General features: G+C 46.6%; 7 protein-coding genes and 1 non-coding gene across 8 annotated transcripts; 4 read left to right on the top strand and 4 right to left on the bottom strand.

Moving 5' to 3' along the window:
* Window positions 1–41: 41 nt before the first annotated feature.
* EDB82DRAFT_460437 (uncharacterized protein) lies at window positions 42–1,784 on the bottom strand (the record flags this gene model as incomplete). Its single annotated transcript, XM_065607868.1, has 5 exons — window positions 1,239–1,784; window positions 581–1,177; window positions 310–493; window positions 128–267; window positions 42–86 (listed from the first exon to the last, which is right to left on the bottom strand). Exons 1-5 carry the CDS (start codon window positions 1,293–1,295, stop codon window positions 42–44), a joined length of 1,023 nt encoding a protein of 340 aa, XP_065464710.1. The 5' UTR covers window positions 1,296–1,784.
* Window positions 1,785–2,368: 584 nt separating this feature from the next.
* EDB82DRAFT_460436 (uncharacterized protein) lies at window positions 2,369–4,347 on the bottom strand (the record flags this gene model as incomplete). The annotated part of the gene is made up of 3 exons (XM_025734292.2): window positions 2,369–3,598; window positions 3,653–4,081; window positions 4,130–4,347. The coding sequence occupies 3 exons, from the start codon at window positions 4,345–4,347 to the stop codon at window positions 2,629–2,631; spliced, it is 1,617 nt and encodes a 538-aa protein (XP_025585113.1). The 3' UTR covers window positions 2,369–2,628.
* A 618-nt stretch (window positions 4,348–4,965) lies between these two features.
* On the top strand, window positions 4,966–7,174 carry EDB82DRAFT_498018 (Alpha/Beta hydrolase protein). The gene has a single exon (XM_025734291.2). It carries the CDS (start codon window positions 5,246–5,248, stop codon window positions 6,968–6,970), a length of 1,725 nt encoding a protein of 574 aa, XP_025585112.1. The 5' UTR covers window positions 4,966–5,245; the 3' UTR covers window positions 6,971–7,174.
* A 313-nt stretch (window positions 7,175–7,487) lies between these two features.
* On the top strand, window positions 7,488–7,559 carry EDB82DRAFT_t155. The gene has a single exon. It is a non-coding gene; the product is annotated as a tRNA-Arg (tRNA).
* A 14-nt stretch (window positions 7,560–7,573) lies between these two features.
* Window positions 7,574–8,650, top strand: EDB82DRAFT_498017 (uncharacterized protein). Its single transcript, XM_025734290.2, has one exon. The coding sequence runs from the start codon at window positions 7,871–7,873 to the stop codon at window positions 8,327–8,329; it is 459 nt and encodes a 152-aa protein (XP_025585111.1). The 5' UTR covers window positions 7,574–7,870; the 3' UTR covers window positions 8,330–8,650.
* Window positions 8,651–9,638: 988 nt separating this feature from the next.
* EDB82DRAFT_163410 (uncharacterized protein) lies at window positions 9,639–10,097 on the bottom strand. Its single transcript, XM_065607096.1, has one exon. The coding sequence runs from the start codon at window positions 10,011–10,013 to the stop codon at window positions 9,732–9,734; it is 282 nt and encodes a 93-aa protein (XP_065464709.1). The 5' UTR covers window positions 10,014–10,097; the 3' UTR covers window positions 9,639–9,731.
* Window positions 10,098–14,524: 4,427 nt separating this feature from the next.
* On the top strand, window positions 14,525–16,272 carry EDB82DRAFT_163343 (Reticulon-domain-containing protein). The gene is made up of 6 exons (XM_065607094.1): window positions 14,525–14,711; window positions 14,779–14,871; window positions 14,941–14,972; window positions 15,030–15,147; window positions 15,211–15,407; window positions 15,466–16,272. Exons 1-6 carry the CDS (start codon window positions 14,636–14,638, stop codon window positions 16,117–16,119), a joined length of 1,170 nt encoding a protein of 389 aa, XP_065464708.1. The 5' UTR covers window positions 14,525–14,635; the 3' UTR covers window positions 16,120–16,272.
* A 442-nt stretch (window positions 16,273–16,714) lies between these two features.
* Window positions 16,715–19,301, bottom strand: EDB82DRAFT_566455 (uncharacterized protein; the record flags this gene model as incomplete). Its single annotated transcript, XM_025734288.2, has 5 exons — window positions 18,926–19,301; window positions 18,165–18,839; window positions 17,808–18,115; window positions 17,401–17,748; window positions 16,715–17,339 (listed from the first exon to the last, which is right to left on the bottom strand). Exons 1-5 carry the CDS (start codon window positions 19,091–19,093, stop codon window positions 16,715–16,717), a joined length of 2,124 nt encoding a protein of 707 aa, XP_025585109.2. The 5' UTR covers window positions 19,094–19,301.
* Between the last annotated feature and the right edge of the window lie 1,602 nt (window positions 19,302–20,903).

Genomic DNA, 20,903 nt, shown 5'->3' with positions numbered 1-20,903 from the left:
GAGCACCAAATTCCTTAACCCTTGAGTCCATGATAGCCCTTTTAAACTCTCTTCGTGGAAATCCAGGCCCCATCGCTAAACACACACTAATGTTGCATAGGTTCTCTAGCAGAGTATTCAGGCTTACCCGTATCTTGGTACACTTTCCCTTCTGTGCAAGGATATCCGGTGGGAAGAAGTTGACAAAGCTCCAGCTGTCTGGTTGTAAGGGCCTCGGCTCGTCGTTACCCATTGCTTCACCAAGATCCAACTCGAGGGTATCTTGAGCTACAACTCGAGCATCCAATCTCCCCAACTGTTGTTGGATACCAGCAGCACTAAGAAACCGCAGTGCCGTTCTATCTGTCGTTTTACAAGTGCTCGTGAGGTCATCGCCTGCAAAGTCTTGCCCGCGGTATCGTCCTCCCCACGGCAAGAGTGCAGCGAGCTTGATATCTTGCGATCCAATACCAGTGATCCACCTCAATTTTCTCGTCATCGCTTCTCGCTCGTCCTGTCGTAATGTTGCGCCGAAAACTCGGGTCTCATCTGAGAGAGGAAACGGTGAGTCTTGTGACTTTTTAAGGAGGAGGAGACCCACGTTAAAACACGAGTGAGTAAGTCTATATGTAAAAGACGTTGGCGAAAGAGGTTTAGAAGTGTTCCATGGGACTGGACCGAGTGATGGTAGGAGCGTTGAGGGTGGTAGATAAGGAAGTTCCGAGAGTGTAGGATCTTGCAAATTCGTGTATGCTATTGTTGAATCGCCCATGGCATGTTGATATTGTGACGAAGGATGTGTTATCAACATGGTGTTCTGTTGATCAATGTTCATCATGTCGGTCTGCAGAGGACTCGAATGGAAGGAAAGTTCTGACAACCCCGTGTCTTGTGTTGCAGAGACACCATCTCTGCTATTGGGTGAAGCTGCTTCAGCCATGTTACACTCTTCAGGATCTCCAGCTTCTTGAGCTAGTGCAAGTACATGAGTGATGACCTCTTGAGCATTGGCTGCCAGCAACGGGTACTGGTTCAAGACATCCTCGCGCAACATCTTGTCGGTGAATGATACTATCACAGTGCTCATTCTCTCTATAATACCTTCTAGGTGCTTCAGCCGCTGCATGCGAGCTGCTTCGGCAGCTTGTCTTCGCTTTCGGAACTGCTGTTGCGCTTCTCTGTTTCGCTCGCGCCGACTCTGTGTCACTCATTAGTTCAAGTGGCTTTTCCTTTGACGTAAGATGCCCGATCACACTCACTTTGCTGGCTTCGGAGCTCATTACTCCAAGGAAGTTTGGGCTCTTACCCTGAGGCATAGTGGAAGCTATCGTACTGTTGAGGGGACTTGTTTACGTAAAAAAAGAGTAGTTGAATCAAAGATTAGTGAACGTCTCCGAGAGTTTGATTAAAACATTTGAATGAGGGCCAGGATTTGACTGAATATGGGTCTATCCCGCGCCATAAGAATGTTTCCACGGAGCAAAACAGCGGAGAAGAAATCCGATACTGGGTGGCGGAGTAAGCACACACACTGGATCAGCCCTCATCATCAAAATGAGACCCCTGTTAGTTTAGGAGAATACACTTGGTCTGACAAACGGACGCATCAGCAGAGACAACAGCGTTTGTTTGGCTGACACCTAGCGCAAATCACAATCTTGTGTTCAGCGCTCCCAAACTAGTTGCAAGTTATGCAATAAATCGAATCCTTTCAAAACATTAACTGACAAACTACAATTATTCCGCGAGTAAACTTGCTGTCGGCGTTTGTAACCCAAACGAGTATGTCATGATCGAAAAGCCCCACGATCTGCCTAAGACCTCGGCTGTTACTCATTCGGGAGAAATTGGAATTTGCCAAGGATTTATGAGTGCAATTTTTGTCAAGGCTGCTTACTTTGTATTGAGGTACCCTGACTAAACCCAGGTGGACGAGTCAGCCGCGGTAGGCGAAAGGCGAGGCACGAATCGCGAGACATGCGAAAATTCAGTTATTCTAGAGTCAGAACCTTGATATCAATAATCTCATTTGTGTCTTGGTGTGTATTTGACCTCCAACTATTATCTTTTAGCCACGGTGTCAATGGATATCTCTCTATATTTATCGTCAGGCTTGGAACTGCGATATTTTGGTGCAGGCATGGATAATCTACTACGACATTTTCCATTGTAAAGTGTGTCACTCATCGTAACATCCGACGTTCGTCGAACCCAATACATGAGCAGGGTACAGTACCATCACATCCGCACGGCACTCACTCCCGAACCTCCAATCCTGTTTCCCATGCATGCTTGGCTTGGCATGCCATCGCTTGCTTACCGCGTGCCGCGTCTAGAACGTAGAACGGATGCACGGATTTACTACTCGGTCCGGCGGCTGTCGATTCCTCACTGCTCAGCCTTAATATCAGACAGACTCAGCCGCTACCATATATAGGGCATTTTCGAACGTGTTTCTTTCTGAAGAACATAAGCTTTGCGGGGGAAATAAGCACTACCCTTGCTCATCTCCCGTATTTACCGTTACCTTTCACTTGGCCGTGGCCATTGTTACTATTTCGGATACAAGACCTCAGTCATACGCATCTATTTGACAACTCTTTTGAGCCAAGTAAAATTGATGCTATATATATATTCATCTTACACGGCTTATATCGCGTACAAGGTATCCAACATTGCCTCATACATTTTCTCAACTTCCTTTCGACGTACGTTTCCCTTGGTGATAGTTCGAGGCATAGATCCTTGGGGAACAACGACGATGTACCTCGTGTGACTAACCCTTTCATGCTCATATCGCCTCTTGTGAAATGGCTCGATCCTCTTCAATATTTCCCCCTTCAGCTTCTCCGCTGATTCCGAGTCATCAACTGCCTCAGAGCTCATGATTGAATTGCCCTTCGGCTCAACCATGATTGTCGGGCAGGGTCGTCCCATTCCTACCACGATAACAGCATTGACCAAATCGTCGCCACAAGTTTCCATAACATTGAACTCGATGGAGGCGGTGTCACATCGGAGGGCCGACTGCATTTTGATCCAGTTGTCATTCCGGCCCTTACATAAGTACTTACCAGGCGAAGGCTCGATAAACAGGTCTCCCGAGTAAAATTTTCCATTGGCGGCGCACAGACTAGGGACGGGACAATCTGGTGACTCTGGGAGACATACTAGCTCCAGTAGTGGCTCACCCGACTCCAGGCTATCCCCTATGGGAACAAACTCATACTTACTACCAGATAATGGCAGCAGGTAGTCGGTATTCTCTCGAGCATCGGATTGCATAGGCATACCAAGCTCCGTAGATCCAAGGACGTTAAGCATGTGAAGGCCCTGGCTTCGTCCCCAAGCTACATCTGCAGGATCTGGATCCAACCCTCCAGACCCCACGCAATCTGCCTTCTTGAGTGATGCAAGAAGGGATGGGTCGTTACGAGCTTGCCGGATGATGGCGGACATAAAGGGTGGAAAAAGACAAAGGTTGGATAAGCCATGTTCATCGAGGAGATACTTGATCTCAGATATAGGCTGGGGCATTACACTTGGCAAGATGACACAAGACCCTTCTCTTACAGCGAACCATAAGATGAAGGATGCAGCCATATGGCAGAAGCTCCCACTAGCGAAATATTAGCCGTGATCATATATACAGGTATCTAGTGCCGAAACTTACATGTGCGAGCTGGTCATACGTTCTCTGGACATGTTGCACCCGGCTTCCCAAGTTCCAGACTTTCGAATGATGTGGTCTACCCATTTTGCAGTGTCAGGGACAAGTTTTGGAATACCCGAGGTCGATCCAGAAGTATGATAGATGAACACTACTTCGTCAGGCTTGGTAGGTAACCAAGGAGCTCCAGGGGGCAATTCTTCCAGACTCGCTTTGAAACAATCATCGCCACCCCGGAAGATTGGCAAGGGTGCATTCTGGAGCATCGATTCGAACTGAGGTTCATACACCAAAGCCACAGCCTGGCCATTTTCGAGAAGCTCATAGACAACAGTTGGGTCAGTCATCCGAAGGGAAATCAGCTGAGGGATGTAGCCTGCCCAGCTGAGGCCCCAGATATGGACTGCATCCGAGTAAGAGTAGCCTCTAAGCCTAGAGATTATTAGTCGAAGGAAGAAGTCATTAATGTGACAGACTTACCAGACACCAACAACTGCCCTGTCCTTGGCTCCGACTTGAGAAATCTGATTCTTCCAATATCTTGCAGACAACTCAACGTCCTTTCGAAATTGAACTAGAGTGACATCCTTGAACACTAATCCCTCAGGTGATTGGTTTGGGATCTTCAGTACAACGCGATTGGGGTACTTTTCTGCGCTTGCTTGAAGGGCTGATGATGGAGTTTCGAAGTTGCTCATTGTGATTGATTGACAATTTGGAACAATCTAGATATCTTCAGTTAGATGGACTGGGAGAAGCGGTCTTTAAAAGTATTCGGTCACTTTTGTAAAGTAAGCGCCAATGATCCTTCCGGATATTCGGCCTTTTGTAGTCTAGATAATTTCGCCCTTGTTCGAGTGGTAACCTATTAGGCACTGAGATGCACTATCGTATAAACCGAAATCTATGTAAGTAATGATCAACAATACACATGAAATGCTACACTTGTGCTCTACAATTCCAACGTTCTACCTACTTCATTACCAAGGTTAACAAATTTGGGAGAATGACTAGAACACGAAGCATATAGGTATCTATCTCATGTTGATATGTTTTCGCTATGTCTATGTCTTCATTGAGAGCAAGCCTCGGGATTCTATGACGTTTTAGTTCAGAAACTAATCTGCAGCATCGACTAGGTGTTCCAAATGGCAAGATATTCTAAGCACTTAATAACCGAGCTTATTCGGTTGTCGTTTAATCGAGCAGATATGGTTTAGCCTATTTTGAGCTGTTTACGTATGGAACACGTAACGTATCAGTCGACGCGACAGAACCAGTTACGCTGGTTTTTTTCCTTCCTCTTCAGGCTTGCCAATAATTGATAGACTGGACCTTTTGGATTTATTAATATACGTTGCATGATCCTTCTATCATCAACAACCAATTGTAAACCTGTCGTTAGGCCCCCAGCGTTGCAAGCAATACAAAAGTTACCTAGCCGACTAAATCTCATCGTCGCTAGACGTGTTTGATGACGAATAGCAGGGATGCTCACGTGGCGTCTGTTTGTTATAACTCGCCATCCCTAAATTAAGCCACCTCGTCTCATCTCATCTCATCTTGATCCCAACCATCATCAACAAACCTATCAAAATGAGCGAAAAGATCACTCCCGCAGACATTTGGGCCCAGCCCCGGCCTAAATCACGCATTAACAAATGGAAGGTGTTTGGCGCAGGCGCGCTCACGGTTGCTGCTTTGCATTGGCTCACCCCTCGCATGCCAGTGCACTGCCCACATAGTCACCATCCCCACAGTCAGCATACGACGTATGTGGGTGAGAACATCGAATGGAAGCCGTGCGGGGAGATTAATAACCGTCCCCTCGAGTGCAGCAGCATTGACGTGCCGATTGATCAGTTCAATCCTGATGCTAGCAACAAGACCTTCAACGTAGCCATTGCGCGATTGCGCGGAAAGGACGGAAGCCCTAATCTGCTGCTGAACCCTGGTGGACCTGGTGGCAGTGGTTTCGAGTTTCTTCATAGAAGGGGAGAGCAGCTCAGCACTATTGTCGGCGACGGACTTCATCTCCTCACCTTTGATCCCCGTGGTATCAACTCGTCAACCCCGCTAGCGTCATGCTATCCCACGAAAGAGGCGCGTCAACAGCTCGGGTCCGTTCACGATTTGGACATGTCAAAGGATGGCCCCGAGGTATTCGCTTGGACACATAACTATGTCAGGGCTTGTGAAGACACCATGGGCGAACATGGAAAATACATCAACACTCCCCAAACCGCCGCCGACATGAACAGCATTCTCGATGCTGTCGGACAAAAGGATATGTACTACTGGGGTTTCAGCTACGGAACTCTCCTGGGCCAAACTTATGCCACTTTATTCCCTAAGCGATCTCACAGAGTCATCATTGATGGAGTTGTCAACCAATTCCTCTGGTATCAAGCGCGTCTTGATGGAGAGGACCTTGTTGATACTGAGAATGTTTTTGACGGTCTACTTAAGGAGTGCTTCAAGTCCGGAGATGCTTGTCCGTTGTTTTCGATGGCAGACTCTTGGCAAGGTCTCAAGAAGAAGTTCGTCTCTTTCGTCGGCGATCTCAAGGAGCAGCCAATGAACGTGTATGTCAACAACAGCGTGTACGGCCTACTAGACTATCAAAAGATCTGGTACGGAGCGCTGTTCCCAGTGCTGTACAAGCCTGAGAGGTGGTACATGTTCGCCGAGAAGATGGAACAGCTTCTCCGCGGTAACGCGACGCCAGCTCTAATGGAATATGGACTTGACGGTGAAGGCAATAGTGACGCGCTCTACACTGTTTCGCTGAATGATGGACTAGCGGGTCCTGAGCACTGGCCGCAGGATCTGGACTCTCTTCTGGAGATTGTCACGCCTACCTTTAACCGCAGCGTTTTTGCCCCAGACGATCTCGTTTATCTCTTCGCCAAGCAGCAATGGCGCATTCCCAAGACACACAACTACGTTCCACGTAACGGTGTAGAGACTGCCCATCCTCTCCTCATCTTGACAACATCTTACGACCCTGTCTGTCCCCTCGTCTCAGCTCGAAGCGCCCTTGCCGCGTTCAAAGATTCGCGCCTTGTCGAGGTCAAGGGCTACGGACACTGCTCTGTTGCAGCTCCATCGCTTTGCCTCGCTAAGCACGTTAGAGGATTCCTCTACAATGGAACCTTACCTGCTGCGAATGAGACGCAGTGTGAGGTTGATGGACCATACTTTAAGCCAAATGGGTCAGCTACTGTACAGACTTTTGAGGATGCTGAAGATCAAGCAATTTATCTCGCGCAGGTTGAGTTGGCTCGAGACGGTGATTGGCCTCGACCCGCACGCTTGTAATTGACTGCGTTGGCCATATAGTTCTGTTAATTTGATGTACTGAATCTGTTGCTCAGATTCAATCACGTAGGTACTGTTTTTGATCTGTGCGTAGTCAGCGCTTTGGGGTAAATTGATTAAATTTCCACCTATCGTGTTTGTTGTATACGCAAGACCCTTGAATCAATATTAAATGAATTAATAACTGATACTGAACTAAATTGCAAATTGATCGTTTCTTTCGTTGTGATGCATGAATCTCTTATTTTTGTGGGGAAGAAAACAATAGTGATGGCGTACATACGCTGCCAATCTTTGCATTCTGACCATGGGCTTATGTCACTACGCCACACAACTTCATCTCCACGAGACACGAAAAACAATAGGTGCAAGACATCATGATAGAACACAGCACAGTTTTGCGTTCTAGGATATAGATTGGAAGGTCACAAGGCATCAGATTGCGGCTCATTGCCAACGATCAACGATACGAGCTATGTGTACCCCTGTTTTTCCAACCTTTCCATTAAACAGCACCGGTCGCGTGGCCCAATGGCAAGGCGTCTGACTACGAATCAGAAGATTCTGGGTTCGATCCCCAGCGTGATCAATTTTTGCTCTTTTTTGCAATTATTCCCTCGATTGATTCCTTGGCCATTTCTGTACTTTCTTACCAAAAAGGCCAACGCCGATCGATATCCAGTATCGGAGCCTTGAGTAAATTAGGCCAAGTTGCGATGAAACGTGATAACACCATCTTCCAACTGCCGTCATCCGTTAGGTCCGGGAAAAGGCTTTCGGCTAGACGTTGAGGTGGATATTTAAGCTTCCCCCTCCCCATTGCACGCCGTTACCTACACCCGTAGTCAGGTTCTATTTACTTTTTGGCCCCCTAGCACGAAACTACAACGCAGTCTAATCATGGCGCAACAAACACTCACCCACGTCCCATTCCTCTACCGCTTCGTGTTCCTCTGGTTCGAACCAGCAGCCGCATTCTTGGGTTCCATACTTTTATGGACCGACCCCGCGCTGATTCTCAACACCATGAGCCCTGGAAGTAGATACGCGCCCGACAACCGAGTCATGTATGACCAAGTTGCGGCAACATACACGCTCTTCGCATTTAATGAGGCTGTCCTACTGAGAACTACAAACGATTTACGCGTCTGGCGCACTATTATTACTGGAATTTTGATATGTGACGCGCTGCACATGTACGCCAGCTGGGCTGCGCTGGGGAGCGTCTTCTGGAACCCTGGAGCGTGGAGATGGGAGGATTGGGTCAATTTAGGGAGCTTATGGGGTCAGGCTGCTGTTCGTGTCGCTTTCATGGCAGGTGTTGGGTTGAAGAAAAATGTTGGTGTCAAGAAGGATTAATGAGATGATATGATACTCGGCTTGCTCATATGATGAGAGGCTCTAAAAGGGCCACTATAAGCTAGTGGCGCAATGCATTGATGCCAGTATTGGCACCTATGTGTGTTGGGACACAGTCATCATCATTGTTACAACCCAACAAGTCTTAATGCGCGTGAGGTGGATACCCCTGCTTTTTCCTACTAATAGATAACTACTTACCCTGTAACATTTAAATGCATGCTATTTAACTTATGTAATAAACAGAGTCAAACTAACTGTATTTAACTTGCATATTGCTAAGTATATATAAAATCCTTTAAATTCTAGATAGAACCTAGCTTATTAGCTATTAATAAAATATCTGTACTTAAATATACTTAACCTGCTCTATTTGTTGAACCGAAGCTACCCTGTACAAGTCGGTTAGCGGTTCATTTCAGCCAAAGGAACCTCAAAAGGGTTAAAGGCAGATTCATCTGACTAGGAGAAGCTAGAAAAGGGATAGCGTAAGGCATATACCCAAAAAGAGGGGAAATTGTCAGGCCACATAGCGAACAAACAGACAACATAATCAGAATACAGAAAAATTTCCACATACGGGTTCAACATATCTCACGTGCGTTACGACTTTGTTGAGTTGTAACAATTTAGTAGCAATGTGGGCTGATTCTTGGTTGTGTCGTCCTGGCGGAAGAAAATGTGAAAATCAAGGAGGCGCATCAAAAACTACACGATAAAACATCAAACCCTTCGCAACCAAGGTAGAGCACAGATCCGGAAATTGCTGGTTGGTATATTTAAAGGTAGGCTTGCATCCTCTCAAGTGTCGCTGTAGCTAGTTTAAACAAATACATAGAAAATTCCGCATCAGGATCAATACTTACCTCTAATGAAGCTCGGTACGCTTCATCCATTAGCAAACGCTCTGCTTTCTCAAAAACTTCCTCTTGCACCAGACTGGGCATTATAAGCGCAAGGGCACAAAACCATATAAAATATTATCAACCATATCTTTGCTGCAGCTAGCAGCATAATTGCCTTGGACTTTGCATATACTGCTGCTCTTCCTCGAATCATCATCCAGGAGGGGAATAATATGGCTAGGCTAAGCACAGCTGTACCACGCATAACGTTGCAGGTCTCCCGGCTGAGCAGGTTCGAGAGAGGCGGCACTGACATATCCAAATGGCGTGGGAATAACGCCAAAGCATGAGCAGCCGCCGTCCATCGCATGGCAGGTGACTCCTCCTCTAGACAACGAACAATAGAAGCCAGTCCTTGCTCGACTGCCTAGTATGTCTTGAGCTCGCACAGTGCATGTTTATTATATTCTGTATCTTCCATCTTGGCAATTTTCCTTGCCGACTCTACAACATTAAGGCCACTTGGGACACACCACAATGAATCGCCAACTGCAAGGTCAGTGAAAAGAAACAGAAGATTGTGTCGGTTTCTGGTGACCTGATGGTCGATCAAAGAATACAGAAATAGGTATAGCTTTGACTGAGGCACTGTAGTGGGTAGCTTGATGACAGATTCTAGACCAGCATTCGTCAAGTGCTGTTAGATAGGCATCCGGGTCGGTGGATTGGAGTTCTCTCAAGGAGATTGGCACAGCGTAGGCTAGGCTGTATGCGTCAGTGAATTGGGACCAGTTGATGCAATGGAGTCCGACTAGAGGATCTGTAGTTGGCGTTGACATACTCTTGGCTCATGAGCTGTACTTTCGAGAAGTTGCGGCGAAGCAAAGGTTGACGGTGTGAATTGATCACCTCTTATACTTTTTAGCTGGAGACCGTGTGGGGCAATGAGGTTGCAGACACTCTTACAATTAGTATAGATTTTCAGCTTCACACAAGGTCTGGTCTTCAGAAATGGCCTATCGGTCCGTTCCCCCGACCTTTAGATTTCATTGGACAAATTACAGTTTAGACAATAATTCATGGCTGTATCAGGCACAACCTGCTGTAGCCCGTCAGGTCTTTTAAAGTACCTTTGGCTCCTAGCAACTTACTGATACTGGCGATTGATACTATTCACAGATCGATATGTCAAAGGTTGAAGGGACTGAAAGTTGCTTCTTGCTCTTCAACCCAGTTGGCCTGGGTATGCAATTTCTCTGACGCTAACCTCCAAAGGAATATGCTAATCTCACAAGCTCCCTTTCGCCATCGACGATGGCACCGACTTTGTCTCTGGACATCGTTGGCTCAGGTATACCCTTCCACCACCTACCGGTTTCACACGTCCTAACGTAAAACCAGGCTATCCAATTCTCAGGGAAGAACCCACAACGCACATCTTCTCGGCCATAAAGAGCATGGACAAACGAAACGTTCTTCTGGCACATAGGAAGTGCTGCGGTCCTCCACCAGCCTGTCTACGTCGGAAATGTTGACCTAACCACGAGTAGAACATGCTAGGATAGAGCTGTATGCCTATGGTGTCGTTGTATAGGCTGGCGTAGCATTTGAGTTGATTCATAAGCTGATCCATGAACTGTCTACTATTGCTATTTATGTAGTCGAGACTGCCACAGCGAGGTACAGATACCAGAGGTAAAGCTTCGAGCTCTCTCTAAGGGCTATAAAGCCAGCCGGGGGCATCGCACGTGGAGCACTTCAAAATGTTCTAACATAAAGATATGGCGAGGCGGCTAGGAGATAGGCGAATGGTGAGACGACAGCGTCATTTTAGGGCAACTATAATTACAGAACGATTCCCGTGCTCATGCCGACACGGTTATTGTATGAAAATAAGAACCTAATGCATATTTACACTAGGGCAAATATACCAAAACGTAATAGTATTATTGCTGTTCACTTCCCCATATAGTATTTTAATTCCATGCTGCGCGAAGGGAAATAGCGTCGTGCTACGATTGTTCACTGAGTCCACAAACGTAACGCTGGGCCTCTGCGGCAAGGTACTCATAAATGAGCGAGCAGTCACAACCGGTATATTGTAAAAGCTTCATCTTGAGCTCCTGGACCTCACGAGTCAAGTTGGCTACGTAGTTGGTCAGGGCATGATTGGTTCGTTCCAACTCTTGCTCCTCTGACTGGGCTGTTAGCGTATGTTCTCGCTTCTTAGTTCGGAATGTGCTGGCCGCAATATGATTCCTTTCTTTTATATTTTGGCTATGGTTCTCCGCTGTTGGTCCAAGTGCTCACTACCATGGCGGCCGTAGGTACCGCATGGTCTGTTTGAACGGTCAGCACCTCTTCCTCCCGTTGCTGTATTGGCTTTGCTGTCTCGAGAGATATTTCGTCTCAAAGGCTTGCAAGCTGAAATTTCACTTGAGCAACGTTTCCGCTTTTGACGCCCCTCTTCAGCCGGTAAGGGCGGAGATGGAATGCCTAACTGGTGAGAGGTTTGGGGAGATGACGTCTGAAAGACTGAGGGTGTAACTGTGAAGGTGGCGGAAGGGTATGGATCACGCTAGTGATCCAAAGAACTGGTTGCGGAGTTAAGCATGGAATCGTTGAACAAGAATTGACTCTGCTCGTAAACGCTCGCTAAAGTGCTTCCTTCTGTCGACTGTAGAAGGGCTCGTTGGTCCATCAAACACCATTGCTCCCACAATGGGTTGGAGGAGACGGATAATGTATTGAGAGTATCAAAACCCAGATTATTTCTTATGAAATCTACTGCCATAGATCCTCCTTCACTCATTACGTAGTTGTCTGGTAGGTTGAACAGACATAACAGCTCGTAGCGGTAGAACGTGGAGCTACGAGAATCGTCTCTTACCCCTTTTTAGTTGTTATTATAAGGATTCAGAGTGTTCATTAATGGGATTTATTTATAGTAGCGTCTTTGTTGATATGGAAACCAATTTTAAGGAAACTGGATGTTAATTCGTGCCCGAAGTCGGTGGCAGACGAGCCACAATTGAGCTGGAATGGATAGACGTAGGCATGACGTTACCGACAGTAAGTCTTGATAAGGAGGGGCCGTTACCATGCTTAATGATGACCTCACTGCCTACATTGCGGGCCAGCTTTGTATTGTACCAAATCTCGCTACCAGAATAACAGTGTATCTGATAGTCTGGTTCGTGAATTGAACTAGCAGCGACTACCAAAGGTAAGGATGCTATCTTCCTCTCGCCCTACCTATGCTGCCCTTCATGGTACGCAAGAAATAGTGTCGGCGGAGGTGATGATAGTGAAAGAACCGAGCTGTGAATTGACTGCGACGAAAATACCTCATTCGGTGACTATGATGAAAACATGAGGTATTCGTCTCTTACCTGCTTCTGATCAAGGATCATCTTTATCATAGCTACGTCCCCGAGCCGACATGATGACGATCGCCTGTGATTCGTGCCGGAAACGAAAGATTAAGGTATATGCAGATAAATCTTGTTTTATGTACTTCTTTAAAGGTAGAATAGTCATCCCGCTAAGTCGCCAATGTATCCCATTAGTACTGTGGAAAAGGGCTAGAATGTAGAGTTTGCCTTAAAAGAGGTATCCAGTGCCATTACCAGGCTTCAAATTGGGCCTTATGCATTCCGGAATGGAAAATACGATGAGGTGCAAGAAAAACTGAAAGCTTACAAACAATTTTACCACCTCCTAAAGTGTATGCCGGAGTAGGAGGCCCTGGACATTCTCCGCAAATTTCGCAATGGCGCGCTGATGTCAGATATACTACTTCATTGCGAGTTTCCATATTCCATTTCCAATACCGGCTCCTCCGATGCCACTCAATAGTCAAAATCTGGGCTTATTAATACACTAAAATGCATCTTATTCTCTGCCGTACTGCATAGAGCAACTGGTAGATTCAGGCAAGCTAGTCTGCGATCGGATGTACGACATCGTATAACGCGGTAGTATTAGTATACCCTTAAGTTAAGAACATTTGATACCAGCAATATTTAGTGTTTTGGAGGGTTACAGTGGGAGAGATCAGCTACTACAGTTATTTCTCCGTCAGATAACGCTGACTGGCTTTTCACTCCCGAACAAACTAAGGTTTCGAAAAATTGCCAATACTTGGTTGCAATTGCCAAACCCTAGATTACCCTCACTATCTTCGTTTCCTTCAGACTCTCTTCCATTGAAGCCTTAGAAATATATTCGCATTCGAGCTCGACGACGAGTCTTGGAACGCCTTTATTTGATCTTCTTAATTGACTTACTCTTTGCATCGTCCCAGATGCAAAGGTGTTGATTTGCTGTCAGCCGAACTGCTGATACGCACTATCCGCAAAAAGTTCTACCGTTACACGCATGTGAGAGTAAAGCACCAAGTTGAACACGATAAGCGTAAGGGCTTAACTGAATTCCTCCGAGGTCTGAGTCAATCACATGTGGGTGATCCTAGTGCTGCGCCGCTCGCTGAAGACGGTAGTATCTTTCTCTCGAGGCGCCGGCCCTCATCTTCGTGGTCGCCAAGGGACCAACGGTTTGCACGAAGACATTGTTAGCACTATGGAAGACGAACGAAAGATTGCATCTGTTCTTAAAGCGTTAGACACGCTTCTGGATCGATGTGAGGAAACTGCTTGTAAATCGAGTAGAAATATCCTTTATTAGCTTAGAAGCATCTTCGTCGAGACTTAAAGCTTATTAAGCGTGTTGCGTAGTAGGCCTCATCACAACAATGGGAATAGGTGACTTCAATGTACCACATAATGCCAAGACCGTACCAGCTTGTAAAGCAGGCCCAGCAGTTGGAAGCAGCTAGATCGGTAGATTAAGATAGCAGAGGGTCTCACATGCAAATGAAAGGTAAAACGAAATTGCTCCTCTGACCACTCTAGTTTTGACTTTCTGGCCCCTCATTGGTGACTGGCAGTGCAGCTGTTACATGGGCCTTAGAAGAACAGGCAGTGCGAATATTATACAAGCCACGAAATGAAGGGGCTTCATTAGGGTTTAAGTTGAGGAACCTGAACTGCATCATGAGAATGACGGGGGATTAGCTCCGCAGACTCCATAAGTAGACAAAAACCACATGAGAGGCGCAAATCACAGCAGGCGGAGTCAAAATCAAATCCTGTTTTATTCAGTTAAACACAGCGCATGCTTGGCTTGGATATGTTTGACGGAGCGGTTGCTCAAAGATGACGAATGCCTAATGACTGCTGGCTGATGTCACAAAACACATTGTCATAATCTCCTCAACGGACATAGACATGACGCAGTCCATTTATTCTACATTCTAAATAATAAAAAGCAACTCTTGCTCTCCAAAAGCAAGCGACATCTGCTAGGTTGAAACCATAGTACGACTTGATCTGTCAATTTGAGAACCCAACCCTAGCTAAAAGTCTTCACTTACGAATATATATCCGTAACCAGTATCATTATGAGTGGACCAGCCTTTGTCGTTATGCCCGTCCAAACCGGCGGTGCTCAGCAATCCGAACAAGCCCCCATGGAGTGTAAGGCCTGACAAATCAGTCAAAAGTACCATTCGTTAAGTCAATAGCTCACAGCGTTTATGAATAGTGGCTTCCGCAATTCAACAAACGATAAACAAAAGCAGAAATCCAGATGACCACAACCTGCAAGAAGAGAGAGGGCCATTGAAGGAGCTCATAGGTAAGATTCAGATACGAAACAACATCAAGAAGGCAATAGAGTATCGTGCTGATAACTTCGATCCAACAGCTTACAAAGACAGTCTCTACAAGTACATTAATGTAGGCTATTGATGGCACTCACCAAATACAAACCTGATTGCTAATATATGTCTGCAGTGGGAGGATCCAATTCGCACCTTCGGATCATACCTCAGTGCTCTGAGCGTCCTATTCGGAGCACACTACCTACCTCTTACACAATTAGTTGTGAAGACCGGAGCGGTCATTCTTGGAAGTAAGTAATATCATCACTGCATATGACTCTGGAGATAAACACGTGTTGACTCCGGACTATTAGTAATATCTCTCACTGAATTTGTTAGCCGGCAATTCGGCCCCAACACCTTTCTCTTCCGCCTTCGACCCAAGAAGTATAAGAAAGTCCCAGAGCCCACCCTTGATGCCACGCTGAGAGACATTCATGACTTTATCCAGTACGCCGTAGTCCAATCACAGAAGATTATCTATGGCGAAGACCTGGGTAAAACCTTTGCCGTAGGTTATAACTCAATACTTACCGTGTAAATAAAACTCTTGGCTAATATTAAGGCAGGCTTTCCTCAGCTTCACCAGCGTGTTCTGGCTAATGAAAGTTGCATCTCCGTTCCTGCTAGCCGTGCTGAGCCTGACCTCGCTCTACATCGCTCCTCTCATCAATTCGCCCCAGGGACGTGCTGTAGCCCAGGATGCAACAGCGCGTGGTAAAGAGCTGGCCAACGAGGCCGCTGAAAAGGGTAAAACATTGGCTGAAGATAGCAAATTCAGGGCAGCGGAGTTGTCTTCCAAGGCGCGTGAGACCTCCGGAGGCGTGCAGCAGCACGTTGGAAACCTGACTCAAAGCGGAAAGCAAACAGCCGACGATCTGTCTGACCAAGCCACTGCTGAGAACGCTGAAAAGCTGAGCGATATGGGGGTCGACGCCATCAGCAAGGCCCCAGGCATCGCAAAGCCTAGCTCCGATGATGCGGAGCAGGACACCTGCAGGTCCCCATCAAGCACCTTTGACGGGGGCTCTGATGACTATAGATACGACACAAGTGGAGCCGCAAACAATGCCTCGCAATTTTCGGATGGCATCTACGGCACCCCGAGGCGGATGGCGCCTCACAACAACACCGTCAACAGAATCCTCTACCCAAATACTACTACCTTGGAAAATCGGGAAGATGCGGCATCTTCCATGTCAGGCCAGACTGCCGGTGGGTAGATAATTTTGTTTCTAGCACGCACCCAAGAAGGCAGTAGGAGACACAGCAGCCACACACTTGCTAGCATAGGGGCTCTAGCTAGGCGGTTAGTATGGCGATGATCACATCGTCATACTATAAGGGGCCTATAAAGACAAAAAATAGCCCGGAATAATACATGTTCACATGGAATTACAGAAAGCCTAAACATAGTCTTGAGACGAAATTGATCATACCCTGTCATTAAGTCTTTCCTTGTGTCTTTTATGTTAATACAAAAGGAACAGGTTAAAGTATGTCATGGTTAAAGGAAGCAGTCAGCTAATCAGTTGCAAGATTCCTCTCGAGACAGCAAATTCCAAACTAAAAAGCGAGAACATAGATTAAGAGCCCAGTCAGAGGAGCAAGAGCTGGAACGAACCAATCGCAACCTGTCTATCTCCAAGCAATAGTTCGTTCTCTCATGGTTTTCATCTAATGGCCCGAGATGGTATATACCTGATAATACCACCCATGTCATAATGGATTTCACAATTCCCATCAGACACGAAACACACATAATCTGAAGTTACCAGGTTTATTGACTGGGAGGACAAGTCCGTTAATTAATAACTTTCATCCAGCCTGTTCGGACTTCCTATCCGGCGTGATGGCCATACTGCTTTCATTCTCATTCGCCTCGAGTGCCAACTGATCATACTTCCTGACCAGATTCTCTATCGTCCCCATCTGCCAATCCTCTTCCAGCGTCACAATTGTCACCGGAAACGTCGATGTAACAGAGTGTGGGACAAGCGGTTGGTCGTCCTTCCACGTCGTGTGTCGCCGCAGTGCGTTCATGTCTTCCTTCGTCATGCGGTCCTGTATAAGCCGGCACATGGTGGACGAGACGAATACGTGCTGGCCTTGTTCATAGAGACCTTTAACAGCGAGGAGAAGCGTTGCACGCAGAACCTTCAGAGTTTCCACATCATCCGGGGATACCGAGTCCCTATTCAGGTTCTTGATGGTCGTATTTGCTAGGATGGAGAGGAAATAGGTCAGGTAAGTGTCGCCGTGCTCGAAGCTATGGCGTAGGTAGTAGAGGCGAAGTACAGTTTCAAGGCATCTTAAAGCGTATACAACAGCCTTAGAAGGTTGAGTGTTATTATTAATGGCTTTACCACCTGTCAATAAGCGTGGCGGCTTCATCTCTTGTACCATTTGGGCGACATTAAGGAGTAGAACGCAGTACTCCATGCTGCCTATATGTCAGCCTCGAGTCCTGCACAATATAGTCTTATTGTCTTTTTGAAACTTACTGCATTGTGAGTTGGCACGGTAGCACCGCCTTGTGCGACTTGATGGGTTCTGGGAGAGCAATGTACCAGTCGTTGAGCACCTTTTGTAAGCGGTCAAGTTCGCTTGCTGGCAAACTCTGCGCTGTTTTTTGGCCCGTAAACATAAGACAGGCAATGTCATTTGCAATACGGCGTAGTTCTGTTTGAGCTCGATAGACATATCCAAAATGCATTGGTACCAGTGTCAAACTGGGCGGGTATCTTAACCAGAGTTCCCCAAACCACGAGGGATCCTCGTCTGGGTCTGGCATAGGTGTCACTGGAGGTCCTCTTATCAGAGGAGCCCTCATATTATGGGAGGCCTGCAATCTATCGCCTGTTCATCAGCCTCTCCCAGATTTCGTAGAACAAAGAATAAGAAGACTCACGATTGCCAGCGATATAGGGACCAAGCAGTAAATACACGGGCAGTCCTCATTCTCCCTTCCGTTTTCTCGGGTGCAAAAAGCTTCAGGTTCTGCGCCAACCGAACCGACTGGAGTAGATAAGATATGCCGACCTGATCCATCCCATTCATGGTATAGATGATATGCAACACCATTGCGGCATGTAGAGTAGTGAGCTTGCTCTTACCGGTCTCTAACGCCCAGAGTCGTTTCGTCTCTGCGAGGAACCTGTAGCCCAGAGTTTCTGGTCTCCAGTACTGGGCACGGCGGGTGACTTTACGATAACTATGCTGAGAGAGATTTAGCAAATCCACGTGCTGTTGAGTTCTCATGACCTACGCATGCTTCAGCCAGGACAGCGTTGACAAGTAAGGGAGAACAAAGTTGAGTATCGTTGTCTCTCATTGCTTGGAGAAAGATGTCTTTCTGAAAACAAGTGTAATTCGCATAGTCATGGAGAAAGTATTCTCGCAAGAGTGCTCGCAGCAACTCATCGTCTGTCTCAACTGATGTCCAGTTGGAAATTTTAATGTTCGGTATGTAAGGGTCCATCAATTCTGCTATGTTATACGGTGTCGTGTAGATGGTCTTAGACCCGTTTACCCAAGCCTCCGTTTGCTCTGCTGACAGCGGCAGAGCGTGAGACGTAACTTCGAACACTGCGGAGCCGAGATACGGGTTGTCCGGTGATAACAGAGCAGCAGGCATGGAAGTGGAATAAGGAAACTCATAATGAAGTCGTGTCTCTGGTGCCCATGCTGGCTGCAGCGGAAAGCCGCCGTCTTTCGCCTGTTGCATAGTTATGGCAACATCGGCGCCCTCGCGAAGCCTGCGAAAGATACATTGGGCTTCTCGCTCCGGTAGACACGTCAGAAGATTGCAGAGTTTCTCATAAATACTGGGATTTTCTTGCATTTCATCGTATTTCCGCTTTAGTTCCCAGTTTGAAGCCTGATAATGGCATTGTATACCCCTGTTAAAGCAACTCCTGCATTTCGGACGTCCGCCACAGCACTGTGTGGGAGAGATGGCGAGTTAGCAGAGCCGGCCGGACTTGTCAGAGTTTTAGGAAACATAAAAATGTGAAACTTTGCACATGCCTTGGCCTTTAGCTTCCGACATGACTCGCAGGCGATCTTTGTCTGCTTGGCTCGAGGATGGACGTGGGATAGTAGAGGTGGTCTCTGGTCGGAGCCAGAGCTAGTGCTCTCAGAAGTCGAAACTGGAGCTGGTAAAAGTCTATGAAATCCAGTGACACTCGAAGGCATACCGTTGTTGTCGAAAGATTGAAGTGGAGTGGAGGAGGGCGTTTAAGAGTGCGTAACACCATTGAGAGCAGAAGGGGACTTGGTAAGAGTGGTACAATTTGACAGATGTGAACAAACTCGGTAATGACAAGGAGGTAGAGAAACGGGATTTGCCACCTCTATTTATGCGACTGGCGAATATAATGCTCTGTGTCAGCAACACCGAGAGCCTCTCAACGTAATGAAGCAGGGCGGGGTTTCCGCATAGGGGTAAGTTTGTTCCAGGAAGTGACGTCATATGCACTCACGCCATAACGCTGTCAACCAACAGCATAGGAAGAGAGCTCAAGAATCAAGCCGAGGGACTTCGACAAGATCCTTGACAAGGATACTCGAAGTAATGGTCCATTCGAGGGCCTCGAATACCCAGGGGTTAGCGCTGTTACATAAAGCTCTCTCCTCCTGCCGGGGAGGGGTTGACAAAACCCATAAACCCGAGTTTTTACTATAATTCGGTCAATTCGCATGTTATAATTAATATGAAAATGCATGTCTGTATCTGAGAATTTAGATATATAACACCCTGACTTTGTGCGATTTTTATTCACTTCTGGATATATTATAACCAACCTACGCCGGTATGTTGTTTTACGGCAGTTCATGTGAGCACTGTTTGGGGATTTTGTGCAGCCCACCCCTGTCGACTAAAGAACAAAGCTATCATTGCGTTTACTATATCTAGTAAGGAATAAGATCTATTACGATAATCCTGGGGTTGGCTTTATATACTTATGAGATTTTAGATATATCATACCACTTATCGCAGGTGAACTAGAGTTCGTCAATTGCCCCATATTCTGCTAACAAGGGGTAATCAAAATCAGGAGTCTTGAACAACGGCTGGCCTATGCGACCGTGTATTGAAGGCGTGATTGTCACTCTCTTGAGATGAGTGAACCCCTGCAAGCCATATTTGAATGTTTCAATGTAATAGTTCGATTGCATGACATCGCGCTGGTTTTTCAAAAGCGGCTTGTACTCATCTCATGCCTCGTCAAACCTCGAGGTAGTATGAGGGAGCTCGTCGTGATCACCAAACCCGCCATCTGCACAACGCATCGAGAACCAACGAGGAATGTCACTACAAGTGAGCTCGATAGATACGTCGTCGTCGTCGTTGTCGTCGTTGTGGCCGGAGGAGGAAGCATTGTTAGTATCGTCGGAGGCATTACAGTCGTCGTCGTCGTCAGAAGTGGGGTTAGAAGAAAACAATAGATTTATTGCAGTAAAGGTAAATTAGGCAGGCACGGATAAGGTTTGGACAAAGTCACTCACCTAAGGCAGGTGAAGCACAATCTTACTCAGGGTGTCCGGAAAATTGACCGCTGGAGGCATTAGAGACGGAATCAGTAGGTTAGTTTATGCTACCTAGACTAATTGGACTATTCTTCTTAGGCTGTTTATTTATGTATCTTCAAACTTAGGGTAAACTTTTCTGTTACCTAGCAGGCAGGCACAGATGATCTATTCCACCTCACGTGAGCCAGCCACTCATTTACGTAGTCTTACTTATTAGCTAAAGAGGAAGCATTGTACGACATGAAGTTGCGTTGGCGTCATCGCTGACACCCTTAGACCTGTTTATAAAACTTAAGCTGTCCTCAAAAGAGTCTAAACAGACCTCGATTTCCTGATTTCCTAGCTTCGATCCACGAGCTAACCCCGCAATCCGCCATGTCGATCCCAAGTATAAGAGCGACGACATCATCCAGCCATGACTTTAGTTGCTACTTTACTGAAAATACAACTTGCCGTCTCTATCCCGATTGTA

Source organism: Fusarium venenatum, assembly GCF_020744135.1.
Source record: "Fusarium venenatum strain MPI-CAGE-CH-0201 chromosome Unknown EDB82scaffold_2, whole genome shotgun sequence".
NCBI lineage: Eukaryota > Fungi > Ascomycota > Sordariomycetes > Hypocreales > Nectriaceae > Fusarium > Fusarium venenatum.
This window is presented reverse-complemented; position numbering and strand designations above follow the sequence as displayed.

Coding starts and splice junctions, on each gene's coding strand:
- EDB82DRAFT_498018 (XM_025734291.2), top strand. CDS start 5,246: ATGAGCGAAAAGATCACTCCCGCAGACATTTGGGCCCAGCCCCGGCCT.
- EDB82DRAFT_498017 (XM_025734290.2), top strand. CDS start 7,871: ATGGCGCAACAAACACTCACCCACGTCCCATTCCTCTACCGCTTCGTG.
- EDB82DRAFT_163410 (XM_065607096.1), bottom strand. CDS start 10,013: ATGTCAACGCCAACTACAGATCCTCTAGTCGGACTCCATTGCATCAAC.
- EDB82DRAFT_163343 (XM_065607094.1), top strand. CDS start 14,636: ATGAGTGGACCAGCCTTTGTCGTTATGCCCGTCCAAACCGGCGGTGCT. Junction 15,148..15,210: donor CGGAGCGGTCATTCTTGGAA/GTAAGTAATATC, acceptor CCGGACTATTAG/TAATATCTCTCACTGAATTT. Junction 15,408..15,465: donor ACCTGGGTAAAACCTTTGCC/GTAGGTTATAAC, acceptor ATATTAAGGCAG/GCTTTCCTCAGCTTCACCAG.